The 14043-nt window shown below is 31.3% G+C and overlaps 3 protein-coding genes and 1 long non-coding RNA gene across 9 annotated transcripts in view; 1 reads left to right on the top strand and 3 right to left on the bottom strand.

The window, feature by feature from the left end:
- The window catches only part of LOC100643227 (phosphatidylinositol 3,4,5-trisphosphate 3-phosphatase and dual-specificity protein phosphatase PTEN), a 15188-nt gene extending 10903 nt beyond the window's left edge, over positions 1-4285 (bottom strand). For 2 of the 6 annotated variants that reach the window (XM_048404478.1, XM_048404479.1), the window contains exons 1-8: positions 2708-2960; positions 2263-2467; positions 1992-2121; positions 1624-1902; positions 1410-1555; positions 1165-1328; positions 806-1087; positions 480-666 (exon numbers count right to left, since the gene is read on the bottom strand). In XM_048404478.1, coding sequence (XP_048260435.1) covers positions 480-666; positions 806-1087; positions 1165-1328; positions 1410-1555; positions 1624-1902; positions 1992-2121; positions 2263-2467; positions 2708-2779 — 1465 coding nt within the window. In that variant the 5' untranslated portion in view covers positions 2780-2960. The other 4 variants (XM_012319270.3, XM_012319271.3, XM_012319268.3 and 1 more) reach the window with 4 other exon arrangements.
- Positions 4286-4664: 379 nt separating this feature from the next.
- Positions 4665-7296, bottom strand: LOC100643552 (outer mitochondrial transmembrane helix translocase). Its single transcript, XM_012319272.3, has 6 exons — positions 6868-7296; positions 6496-6738; positions 6236-6437; positions 5958-6154; positions 5645-5823; positions 4665-5559 (listed from the first exon to the last, which is right to left on the bottom strand). The coding sequence occupies exons 1-6, from the start codon at positions 7021-7023 to the stop codon at positions 5409-5411; spliced, it is 1128 nt and encodes a 375-aa protein (XP_012174662.2). The 5' UTR covers positions 7024-7296; the 3' UTR covers positions 4665-5408.
- A 9-nt stretch (positions 7297-7305) lies between these two features.
- On the top strand, positions 7306-12579 carry LOC105666861. The gene is made up of 4 exons (XR_007223483.1): positions 7306-7567; positions 7654-8402; positions 8546-9231; positions 10748-12579. It is a non-coding gene; the product is annotated as an uncharacterized LOC105666861 (long non-coding RNA).
- A 91-nt stretch (positions 12580-12670) lies between these two features.
- On the bottom strand, positions 12671-14043 carry LOC100643674. Its single transcript, XM_003402770.4, has 3 exons — positions 13885-14043; positions 13373-13558; positions 12671-13222 (listed from the first exon to the last, which is right to left on the bottom strand). Exons 1-3 carry the CDS (start codon positions 13940-13942, stop codon positions 13005-13007), a joined length of 462 nt encoding a protein of 153 aa, XP_003402818.2. The 5' UTR covers positions 13943-14043; the 3' UTR covers positions 12671-13004.

The following is a 14043-nucleotide window of genomic DNA, read 5'->3' as shown; positions in this document are numbered from 1 at the left end:
GATCAGCCTAAATCTTTCTATAGACACATATTATTGTTCATTATCAGAGGACATTAGATAAAATCGATGCATTTAAGAACTTATCGAATGCTAATTTTTCATGCTAGCATAACAAAAAGAAATTAATAGTACGATCTGATTTCACATAAAGTTATTGTAAAGCTCGAATGCCAGTTCAGAGAACTCAGCGTTTAAGTACAAGATACGATAAATATATGTATATATACATATGTACGTGTATGTACATATACAAATATATATTTCTTTTTATGTGTCTAACGTGGCCGAACGTATGAGAGCCGAAGAACGTTTCACATTGCCAGTGTTTTGCCGATGACTACTTCTACTTTTATCCCCATGCGAGAGTAAACCTTTTGCAGTTTCTCTGAGACTAGCTCTTTGGTGGATACTAACGTGTGTACGGCTACTGCTGTGTGTAAGAGGGTGGTGATTCACCACCAGAGATGCAGAAGACTCACCAGATTCCCCATCTTCATCTCCCGTCGTATCACCAGTTGTGTCGCATTCACTGCTATCCGCTTCGCTTGATTCGCTCGGGGTATCTTGTCCTCCCATTCCTATTTGTATACCCTCTCCTGTTCTATTTGTTGTCGCTGATACAGTTTGCGATATATTACCACCCATCCGATGCATAAATAAGCTAACCTACAACAACGTTCAATCAGTTAGAATAAAATGATTGTGCGTAGAATAAAATTCGGATGAATATAATAAATACATATAAAACGCGTCAAATGTGTGTGATTAATTTACTCATCAAATGTCATCAATTATATGTACTTACTTTAAAATCAGCACTATACACTTTGTGATGTTTATCCTTGTGTGCGTCATCCAGACCCCATTTATCTATACTTAAAACAAGAGTAGGTGGCATAGGTCCGAGACTAGCTAAGGATCCGGCTCTGGGTTTCATGTGCGACATAACCACTGGTAATTCCATAGTTGCACCATCGCAACTCAATGCCCTAGTTGAACGCTCAACTGGTAACTCTCCATTATCATATTCCGGCGATAAGTAGTCTCGTACGAAGAATGTATTGAACCAAAAATGAAACAATTTTTCCTAAGTACGGAGCGAACGAATTGATTAAGTATGTTATGAGAAATTATGAATCTCATTAATTTTATCTGAATATGTACCTTTCGCTTCATTTTTGGTCTATTAAAGAAATCCACTCGTATATCTCCCGTCAATGCTATGCTGTGTTTTAAAGGGATGCTGACTGTGTGCATTCCTTTTCGTACTTCTACTATATCAGAGCTAAATATTTTTTTCTTAGATTCAGATATTACGCAATGCAAATCTAAAATACAAAAACTGTATGTAATCATATTTTACATCTAATTTTTTCAATGCATCCTCAAGAATAGCTTATTATTCTTACATCCTTGACCTCCATGAAAAATAGGTGCTGGATCCAATTGTATTTTTCGTAACAACAATGTAACCGGTTGATAATCTAGTCCTTCTTGTACAAGAGTAGCATAATAATCCACATACCTCCTCTGTGAAGGTATTGTTACCCCCTTCCTGAATAATAAACAATATTAATAAAACAATTGTTCATACATAAGAAGAACAAAAGATAATACAATCACCTATCGTGTGTTCTTTTATTTCCATAGTAATTAAGGGCTTCTGTGGCAGTGGGAAATTGTTTAGTATGAAGAAGGTAACAACACACCATTACACCCGTCCGACCTTTACCAGCCTTACAGTGTACGACAGCTACATTTTCTTGATGACGAGAAAGCCATTCGTGCACGTCTTCGCAAAATGGTCTGATTTGATCCAACATTGGTGGATTATGATCATCAAACGCATATGTAGCTACCCTTTGTTTAAATTTCTTAAAATCATAAGATCTCTCTGAACATCTAAAAGATATAATTGTTTTACAATTTATTTCTTGATCCTTTGATAAAAAAAACAAAAATAAGCATAAAAAAGTGTTTGAAATGCTTACAGATTGTAAATCTTATAATGATCTTTATGCCTAGATTCCAACAGTTTAACAACATCATCTATGTGATTCCTATACACTCCTTCTAACTTTTCAGCTGGAAATCCCATTGCTATTAAGTTATCTCTTATATCTGTTGTTAACACACCATGGTTAAGGAATGTACAAACAAAAATATCAATACATATCAAGAAATTACGCTGATAATTGTGAAATAATTATGAAATAATAATAATAATAATTGTGATAATTGTGAATTGTGAAAAAAGGATACATGTGAGATCAAGGTCAAACCCATCTTCTGTGAAACGCCTACGACGTTTGCTCACCATTCCCTTGATACGGTTGGTCATCTTCATATTACTGATAGTGTTGGACATACTTGGCTGACTGAATTTTAAATCTCCTCCCTCAGTTCCAATAATTTCAGTCTCCACTTCTTCTTGATAACAAAATGACAAGATTGCCCATGACCATTGCTAGAGAAAAATGACAAAATTTTGGTGCTAGACTGTTAATCATGATTATAACGGATGTAACATATGTATATACATCTATACATTTGGTTCATATCTTTAGAACAAGATTAAGAAATGCATTATACAAACACTGACAAGTAATACAAAAATCAAGATGACAGAATACAAAAAAAGGATAAAAGATAAACCTATATTTCAATTTGAACGTAAATGGTAGATGTAGAACCGTTAATAACATACTCGCATAAATACTGTGAACTTAATCTTCATACAATCGTTGACAAAATCAGAAGTACAGTCAATAAAAAGCATTTTCAGAGTTTTACAAAGTAACGATTATAGTCTCATGTTTTTTATGATAAATTAAAATCGTACATGAATGCGGTAAGAAAAACTGACACTTGGAACATGGCGAAAAAGAAAGAAAAGAAATGATAAACGATAAACATTCGCGATTTATGGTCATTTGGTTACAAGTTCGTTATCAAAAGAACATTACTCGCAAGAAAACGCCGTGTAGAAGCGTCGATGAAAAGTTAGGTTAAGCACCGTTTATAATACATCACAGAGGCCACTTAACACCGCGGTACATTTTCACGCCAGTTTCACCGATACATTGTCCATCTTCTCTTTAATTTAATGTTCACATATCGTTTATAGGAGACTTGCATCAGATTTTAAAGAAATCGTTCGAGATACCATATTACTTTTGAAAAGTAAAAAAACAATCTTTTCTCGCATGTAACGTAAAATTCACTCCAGTCCTTTCGGAGCATGTTCAACTACGATCTAGCGGCACTCCCAGTTACGGTGAATTTCTAAAGAATAAAGTTAGCATCGATAAAAATCTCTCTCGAGTGCTCCATGGAATCCGTTGATCTAATTGCTTTATAATCGACAAGTTTTGTCTAATCACACCAATAAATGTATAAACTGGTTCAGAAGTTTCCGTTCACAGAAGAATCACGTTTTGGTGGCGTAATCGTGTCATCGTGTCAAAGTAGTAATATGAACTCAAACCACATTCTGTCACGAAAATAAAGTGGTTTTTGGACAAAGAATTTATACAGATGTAATAAACGCACATATTCATGAATACGACCGTGAGGAACAACACAATGTCTATGTTGCATCCTCAATTTGCCAACATGGATAGACACGCACACGCGATACGGACACTCACCACTAACGCATAAGATCATGCATCGCGGTTGTTGCGGAATGGTTGTCCACTCTGCGAACGAACCGTCGTGATGTTACGCAGGATTTTACAGACGATCGTACCGGGATCCGATTGGAATCGTCGTTTTTTCTTTCCTCTTTATCTCCATCTCTTCGTTAAATCGTTAACGAAGATCAGGCGGAAAAATGAAGAAAAAGTCCAACTTAATTAACGAACAGTTTTCTTTGTAACATCCATTTTAAACACAGTTTACATCTTATGTGAAATGTAAAATCTCCCTCAGCCACCTTTGTCACTAGAAGCGCCATTCACAACGACGCGTTCATATCGCGTTTACTTGCGCTTCTCGCTGCAATGCTTGATAACAGCATTTATGTACCTTTTCTTTTAAGAAAATATTCTCCTTTCTCGTCTATTCTCGGCGTTTCACCAGTATTACTGCCGTATCTTACCGAAAGAAGAAGAAAGGAACAGGGTAAAGGTTCACAGAGGCTTTGTCATCCTAGAAGTTTCATCCCGGAAACTTTTGCTGCTCTTCTCTGAAATACTCCGTCGGTATCCTTTTTTTTGCGCATGCGTTTTTTCTATTCCTTCTTTTTTTTTTTTTATATTTATGCTTTCTTTTTATCAAATATTTTTATTAAACTACAAAGATTATTTCTCTAAACATTTTATGAATACCGATTCTTTACATTCAAAATCGTATTTTATTAATATTATTAATTTTTTCTTCTTTGTACTACAAATGCTGATTAAAAGTTATTGTAATCTTTAATCAAATGCCATATACGTATACATAGAAACAAATTATTTAATATTTGAAACTATAATTCTTTCGTTTTGGTATTTCATAAATTTGCATTGTCTTTCACACAAAATTATTTTCGAACAGTGTTAATTTTTCTATACACGAACTGTTAAGTTTGGTTGTAGTCTCGATCTCAAATTTAAATTATTTGTGCATTAGATATAATAATTTCTTTATCGCTGCTAATTTTGTTTTTATCAATTGCGAGGACGCGATTAATAATAATATTCGAAATATCTGCTTATTTATGAACGAGAATTATGAATTCTTATCTATACACTGATAAATACAAAAGCTTATACATTTAAGTAACAATCAATTAATAAATTAATTTACATAACAATAATCAATATATATCCATATTATTACTTTCTTATATTAACCAAAATCACGTATATACACTTAAATGCACTTGTCCTTACACACATATAGAGGTTGCTTTCGAAAAAAAATTGCGGACATATTTAGAAATTACCAGTATGATTAATTTTAATTCACTAATAAAAAATAAATTAAAATCGAATTAAATTAAAATGGCAAAATATAAATGTTGAAAGATTCAGTGATTTTTAATCAAATTGCGTGTGAAGAAAGTATAGGCTTTTTTACATCATCTCTATCATAAACCTTATTAAACCAATGTGTTGTACGCAGTATAATAATTTAAATTATACTCAAATTTTTCTTCTTGAAATATGTAAGTTAGTAATTTTATCAAACGTAGTTTTATATTATATACATGGTTTTGCATATATACATTCTTCTTTCACGCGCTCCATTCCTTTTAGTGTAAGTAATTATTTACCAATTATGAAATTTTGCAGTAAGGCAGAAATTTTTTTACATACATTTGGATATTTGAAAAGGAGAAATATTACTATAAAATTGTTTCCCTAACTTTTTTTTTTAAATAAAAGAATTTTAAAGTAGATTGATATATTATATCTTGTTTAGTCTATATCAGATTTAAGAGCGCTAAGAGTACCCGTATGTATTTTAGATGTTTTTATTTTTTTGTACGATGTGAGAAGATCTTCCATTGTTATAGGTCGTACTGCATCATGATATTCCTCACTGTCAGTACTGGTAGTACTTGCGTCTCTGTAATACAGAAAGAATTAATTACGCGTTTTAATATCAACTTTTACAAATATTCTTAAAGTTATGATTAAACATAAATATTAACTGTGCATGAGTTCGCAAATAATCTCGAACACGATAAATAGACGCATTTCTGCAAAGTTCTTGCAAATCTGATCCAGAAAAGCCTTCTGTTATTTGCGCCAGTTTTGCTATATCCATATTTTCAGCTACTGGTTCATGATTTAAGATCAATTTCAGAAGTTGCATTCGTTGTTGTTCATTCTGAAATATATATCATCATATATATAAGAACTGTATGTTACATATGCAGTAAATATGTAGTATTTCATACATGAATATGTGATATATATGCAAGAATACACGATTTTCTATCAATTTGTATAAATTTTATTTACTGGCAAACCAATGTGGAAAGTAGCAGGCATACGTCTAAGAATAGCTCTGTCTAAATCTTGTGGTCTATTAGTAGCACCCATTATTATAACTGTGCAAGAAGGATCTGTAATTAATCCATCCCAAAGAGACATAAATTGTGCCTTCATCATTGCCGTTGCTTCATGATCTTGTGAATTACGTGCTCTTAAAAATGAATCTATGAAAAAATCCACAGAATATTTTACAACATTGATGATAGCATAAAATACATTATGATACATTCTTCTTTCTCACTAACCTATCTCATCAATAAAGATTATACATGGTTGAAGTTTCACAGCTAATGAAAATACAGCTGCAGTTAATTTTTGACTTTCACCATACCATTTATCAGTTAGAATGCTTACATCTAAATTAATAAAACATGTTTTGGTCTCTTTAGCAGTTGCTTTGGCAATCATTGTTTTACCACAACCTGGAGGCCCATGCAACAACACACCCTAAAATTAAAATAGAAATTATAATATATAAATCATTTAACAATATAGAATCATATACCTTTGGTGCTTGTGTTAATTGAGAGTCTTCAAATAATTCCTTTCTTTGTATAGGCAGTATTACAGTTTCCTTGAGTTCTTGTATAACATGTTCAAGGCCTGCAATATTTTCCCATGAAACTCGAATATCTTTAGGATCTACTATATGATTAGCTATCATCATTTCATAATCTGTCAACTGATCCATATCTATTGTCCACAGTAAGTTATCAGTTTTGGCCAATTTTCGTAACTGTTCTTCTGCCTATAGAACATTTAAATCACACTTTTTCATAGAAAATATATACAAAATTAAGGTTACCTTTCTAATATATAGAGAACAAAGGTTATGTAAGACTTAATTTTTGAAAATATTAAACGAGTAATGTATAACCTTTTTTCTGGCTTTTTTCTTTGCATTGTTTGTAGGATCAAGCTGATTCATAATCCATTTCATACTGAAAAATCCAAAAGCCGCAATAAACGATATTCTTGCCACAAGTACAAATACTTCCGATCGCGTGTATCCAACTCCATCCGCAATATTCATTTTGTATGATAGTCTATTTCAATTTTAACAGCAAATACTTTTGTCCGTGTAATAACTTCTAACCTTCCTTCACCAATATCACATGCCACTTTAAACACTGATCAAACTTCGAACTTGAACATTTGCAAAGAAAAGAGTAGTTGTATACAACAAAGCGAGAGAGAAGCGCAAGACATGCGCAAATTATAAAAAATCCAACAATTTTAATATAAAATTCCCCACAATTCACAATAATCAGAATTACCAATATAGAGCGTCACTACTTGGGAGTCAATAGCTGCGGTCACAGCAATCAGATTTTGTTTATGTCTACTCTTTCGTCTCATTGGACAAACTATAGCAGAGTGAAAATGAAAGTGCTCACGCTTATGGTTCCCGGGCTAGTGCTGCACCATGCGGACGATACTGAGAGGTGATCCACGTTAGCATATGCAAGAACCTATAAGTTAGAGATCTATCTTGTTTAATTCTACGCTACAAGAACCTATTAATTGTACGGTTAGATGGAAAAGTTTATATCTATTTTTCTATTCGAGATAGACAAGTATGAGAATCATAAAAATAATCGTAATAATGAAATTAATTGTAAGTTGCCTAAGAAAGAGAAATTAATTGTTTACTATATTGTAGCGGCTAACTACGCTAACAAAGAAAAAATTGTCGTGTAAACGGCTAGCACGGTTTATGACTGAAAAACTATTTTTGAGAAAGCCATGATTTCCAAGAAAGAACATTCCATAAGGCATGATTCTTTAGAGTTTTTCAGTACGGACTCAATAGCAAATTGGTGGTATCATAAACCCGTTTCGTCACTCACATCCCCTGGCAACGATATCAAACGTGCTGCTGAAAATACGTGAAGTTTCCACGGAGAAAAAATTGTCAAATAGAGTAGAGACTCCATTGTGTATAGATGTAACCATTTTCAGTAAAAATTAAATGTTAGAAGCTGACCTTATCATTATATTGAACACGCCTCTGATCTACCTTACAATATTTTTGTTAGGGAAAACAAGAGAATATTCGCTTTCAACCGATAATGGATCAGTAGAATAATTCAATAATTTTAATATGTTTTCTATACACCATTCAGATTTAACATTAACTCTTGGCACTTGGCATGTCAATTATATTGGCATGAATATTTTTTAAGGCACTTCGTCGATTTTACAGTATAGAGCTGAGCGGATGCGCTGTTCTTTCGTTTAAGAATAGGTGAAAACTGTTATGTCGTTGAAGAAAGGGCCTTCACAAGATTGCGGGAAAGCTCTTTGAGGGACTGCTGCTTTATAATATATACATCCTTCCAGAGTCATCAGATCCGTCGCATATAACCCATGTTAGCAGAAACAACAAATAGATCTGGACCTTTCCAATGGGTGAGTCATGCATCATAATGATATAAATTATTTACTATTTATGATTGAAATTTGCTATCTGTTATTTATTTGTATATTTATTAAATTTATTTGTTTGTAAATTGGAATATTTGATGATTAAATAGATACAAACTATTTTTCAGATGGTTAAATAATAGTAAAAAAACAAGAAAATGTTTTAGAAATATTGAAAAACATAAATAAAATCATTAAATTTTAGTTTTCTGTCAAATATTAACAATCAAATATGTGTATTTTTCATCATTATGATACTAAGTGCTTAATGTTAATTGTGTATATATTGTTTATCCTTTTTTGTTATTTATCATTCGAATAAATTTTGGTTGCTAATTGTAACAAGTTTACAAACTGACAAGCAGAAACAATAGCGTAGCGATCAACGGATTGTGGTATGGACTACGATACGGTGAGGGCTTGGTGGGCCTTTATGACATCGCCGAAAAATTGCTCACGAGACATTTCCATGCTAGTCCGTGCTAAATCGGCCTTCAAGGCACTCGAACATGGCTTCAGTGGAAACGGTCTCATATATTTGTATGAAACCAATTTTTCAAGTAATTTTCCAGTTTAGCTTATCTATGGGAATGGTTCCATATAAATACATTGAAGCAAATTGTTTCATTTTTTATTGTCAATGAATCTTTAGTTTAAGGCTTACATTTGTTTAATAGGTGATAAAAATAGTCACGAACATGATGTACCATAGCATACTAGCCCATTGTTCTTTCTATTTTTCTCGTGTCATTACATATTGTTATTTATAATGTTAAGCATTTAAACAAAAGGCGGTCTTTGGATACAATCTCAGGTAAGCAATCTATTAAGCACATTTGCGTTAAATTATCAATCTCAATATGTATTATAATCCTCCATAGATTAAATCTATAGATTAATATTCAGAGAATGAATAAGCTTTACTTAGTAATGAAAGTAAGATGGATAAAAATCATAGAAAAAAATGTGCGATGACGTCAAATCTTATCTACAGTTAGTTTATACTTTTATTGTTTATCATTTTTATAAACAAATACAAAAGTAAAACAGATATATCGCGTCAGAAATATTACTCACAAACTATCAACTACTAAAATTACTATTAAAATGAAATTTAGGTTTTCTTATAATAAAAATATTATCGCAAGGAAATTAAATTTAATTTCAAATCTAAAAATTGTTAAATCTATTGTGTATAAAGAATTTTATTAAAACTATTGCACAATTGCACTGATCCATTGTCGTTTGAAAAGAAGGATTTGCTTTTGTTCTTTAAAAAAAATATTATAAATGATGAATTTCTCATTCTCAGACAACTAAATTTAATTATTACGCGATTTTGTTATTCTCATACTTATCTATCTCAGATAGAAAAGTAGATATGAACTTTTCCGTAAAACCGTGCAATTAAGTAGGTTCTTCTAGCGTGGAACTAAATAGGCTCTTATTTACCCTAGTGTGGAAACAATCAGGGCAGCCAATCTCTAACATTGAAATTAAATAGTTTGATTCTTGTATATGCTAGCATGCAACCAAACAGGAAAGATTTCCTCTCTACTACAGTTTCTAACACACTGATTTCTAGCTAAGGTTGCCTACCTGAAATATAATATCCAGTTCAGTTTTTTTTTACATAACTAGTAAATTTTGCTTAAGCCAGCGAAATACTATTATTTGTTTTATGTTTTTCCTGAAAGTTAATTACCGACTCTTTTTTAATTTCATTCTCTGTTATATGAAACAATTTTACAAAATCTGCTTAATTCGAAATAAGATAGCAATATTGAATTTCGGTAATTTCCTTCGATACCTATTGACGTTCTACTTTTTAAATTATATTTTAAAAAAATATGAATTTGCATGAAAATTCGCAGTATAGTTACCAGCTTTTATATCTTAAATATAACATCTGAGTTTGCATTGCAATCAATGTTATAAGTGCTTCTGACACTGCTGAAAATTAACAATTTTAATTTACTGTTTTGTCAAACCACCAGAAATATAAAAATTGAAATATAAATTTAATTGAGAAAATGTTAGTATAAAAATTAGATTTAATATTATTTACTTCGAATTATTAATACTTATTATTTTGTAGAGTTTCTTGACATCAAAAGCAAAGTTGCAATAATGTGTATGGGTCCTGCTGTTACAAAAAATCGTTTGAATACAGAACATGTAGAAGAATTTACAGATTTTCATATTAAATATTCATTTATTTAAAATTTATTTTAAATAAATTTCAGATTAAATATTGATTTTATTTCATTCTAAGTATATCTTGATTGTACTTGTAGAAACAATAGAAATTATTTCACAATTTCAAATAGGTACAATTGCAAATAGCTTTCCTGCAAACAACATTATATTAAGATACTGACATGCCGAGGAGGATCTGGATCTCCTGACTTGCACAATGGCCCATTGGGTAGCATTAGGGGATAGACGGGTGGTCTTTCCCAATGCCCGAACTAACCAAGGAACGACTCCCTCAGACAGGAGAAGACGCAGGAGTGCTCCAGCAGTAATTCGAAAGAGGTCCTGGGGCATCCCAGCCGAGCGTCCGGCGGTTCATCGTGGGGTTATAGTCGGTAAAGTCCGACATTACCCTCCGCTTCCCAGAAGAGCGGGGGAGGGGGAAGGGTGTCCATGAGGATTTTCCCACGTATAAAAAAAAAACAACATTATATTAATCATAATATAAACATCTATTTTAATTTCATTATACAAATTAATATACATAATTTAGTTTTATAATCTTATTATTTTAAATCAGAGTCAATTATTTCAACAATTCTTAAAATTAATGAAATCTTTGTTAGACATGTGCATGAGGTTTCATCTATTAGACTGTCTATTTTTATAATATATTACTATGGATCATTGTTGAATTTATCGTATTATTTATAAAGACTAATAATCAACATATAACATTTGATAAGGCCATATCAGATTTGAAATTTTATATACCAGCACCAGCAAAACCATTTTCGTGTTATAGTTATTTGGTGAAAAATTACCAATTGCTTCAAATATAAAAATAAGAAGAAATTATGAAGCAAGGAATCATTCATATGTATTATATTGCAGGTACTCAAAAGTTTCAGACAAAAACTAACTGGGTCCTTAGAACTAATGGGAATTTGATGCAAGTCGGTTTATTCTAGAACAGCAAGTAATAAAAATTGTTCTTGTACCGTGAACGACAAAGATTATTTGTTTGTATTTTCGGAAGTAAGTAAATTTTTATTTTTTCGTTATTTTCCTAATATCTGGTAAAATTTTTGAGATTTGCCTTGATCGCTGTAATAAAAATGAAATCCTATAGCAGAGTGTGAGTATTAATATAGCGTAAGGCAACCAGCAACCAATATTGACGCATGCGCTGCCACAAATGTACAATTGTATCCAAAATTCACTGTAGTAGTAGTGACTGTTTTTTGCAAATATCTCGGAAATTAAGGCTGACCGCCAGTAATATGTATAAAAAGAAGTCGTTCTTAATCATGCCCACCATTGCATATTAAAAAATCATCGAAATCGATGAGATTTTCTTTTATACATTTATCGTAACTTTTTGTAATACATACACTGATTTTTCCTGCATTATTGTTTCAAAATTCTACAAAATTCAGATTTTAAAATAATTATATTTCTCGAAGCCGTTGCGAATGTGTATGCAATTTTCTAAAAGATTATAACAAGAAATTCAAAACTATGTAATAACTTGCTTTTATATTTATATATTGTAAAAATATTTATTTTTAAACAAATTACTACCTTTTCGAAACTTTCCTTCGAATTTTTATTTCTGTTAACAACTCTTTAAATAAATAATAAAATAAGTATTTAAGTAATAAAAAATAAAAATAAGTATTTTAGAATCTTTTGAGATTTTTTGGAAGTCAGAAGAATAGTAAAAAAATTAATTATAGATGACTCAGATTGCCCATGGAAGATGCAAAAAATATGCTTGCTCATAGAGGGTTAAGTACTAACATCTAACAAAGTTTTATAAGATAATATCTTAAATTATAATACTTTAATAATTTTTCTTACCTATGAAATATTTTGTACAACAGAACCTCAATTATCCAAACATGTTTCCCATGTAAGCAGTTCACTCCTCTAAATAAATTTTTGTTAGATGTCAATATTATCACTGGCAAAAAGGTCTAAGATTAATGTATGTAAAGAGAAAGATTGAAAGAAAAATACAGATTCAGAAGAAATTATATTACTAACAAAGTTAATTTATGCCAACAATGTAGTTTATTGCATGTAATTATACAGCAGTTTTGAATATTACCATAGATTATTTACACTTAATTCAATACAAAATTGTAGGCTGAATTTAATACAAAAATGTACGATAAAAATTGACTTGCTTACTTATAAAATTATAAAATACATATTAATAATGTAAATTTATGTAATAATTGAAAATGGACGGATTCTGATATAATTCTGGACGGATTCCTTTCATTTATTAAAATAAGGCTACTTTTTATATGATACTGTTACGTTCGTAATCAACCATTCGAATCTCCCTTATTCTTGATGATGTTATCTTAGCATTCTATATTGTCATCTTAAAGAGAATATAATAATCGAAATAGCAAGACTCAATAAAATGATTATTGAAAATGACGATAAAGTTGATGCCGTATTGCAAGAATTTTCAGAACAGGAACATTCTTCCCAATATACACCATTTTCATACACTCCCCAGTTACAAACACCCGTGACTCCGGTACTGGCAACGGAAGAACATCGACGGATCACTTGTCGCCATCTACCGTCCCCTTCGAAAATTGATCGAAATAATAAACAAATAGGAACGAGATTAGCAATGAAATTATCAAATGGACGTAGTAGTAAGCGCACCACGTGTTTTAAATTGTTGAGAAGAGCTAAATATCTAATAATACAAAATTTAAAAACAGTAAACTTACAAATAAAACCACGAGGGCTCTGACGCGTTATTTTAACACAGAAGGTGCCAGGCATGTATGACTCTTCGCTGTTACAATCTACAGCGATATTTTTGTCTTTATCAAATTTTTCATACGCTCCACACAAATCTTCGCCTTTAGGGTCAGTGTCACTACTACATTGATAACAACGAATCGCTTGAGTGCCTAAAATTTATTTAAACGAATTAAAAAATCGATCGAAATTTAGTAATGTTCCATAACTAGACTGCGAAATTTTCTGCAGTAAAAGAGATTTGCAAAGAATGTGCATACTATGAAAAAATATATAAAATGTTCAAAGTATAGTGTTTTTTTATAATACTTGGTATAACAACTTTGTACTGAGGCTATACTTTTTTAACTATATTTTCAAAAATATAAATTTGCACAAAACTCCGCAGTTTATTCATAACCTTAAAATGAATGAACCGATTCTTTATGTACAATAAAATATGCCAAAGTAATTTTTATTCGAAAACATGTACACTCACCTACCACTGAGAATAAAAGTAACAAATTAACACTCACGATCACATTTTCCACAATCATTTTGAGATATTTTTGAAAGAATAGTTACTTATTCATGGGCGTTGGTTAGTATAAGCATTGACTAAATACAGACAGATAGATCTAACATTTTGTGGGAGTTC

Source organism: Bombus terrestris, chromosome 3 (genome assembly GCF_910591885.1).
Source record: "Bombus terrestris chromosome 3, iyBomTerr1.2, whole genome shotgun sequence".
In the NCBI taxonomy this organism is placed as follows: Eukaryota; Metazoa; Arthropoda; class Insecta; order Hymenoptera; family Apidae; genus Bombus; species Bombus terrestris.
This window is presented reverse-complemented; position numbering and strand designations above follow the sequence as displayed.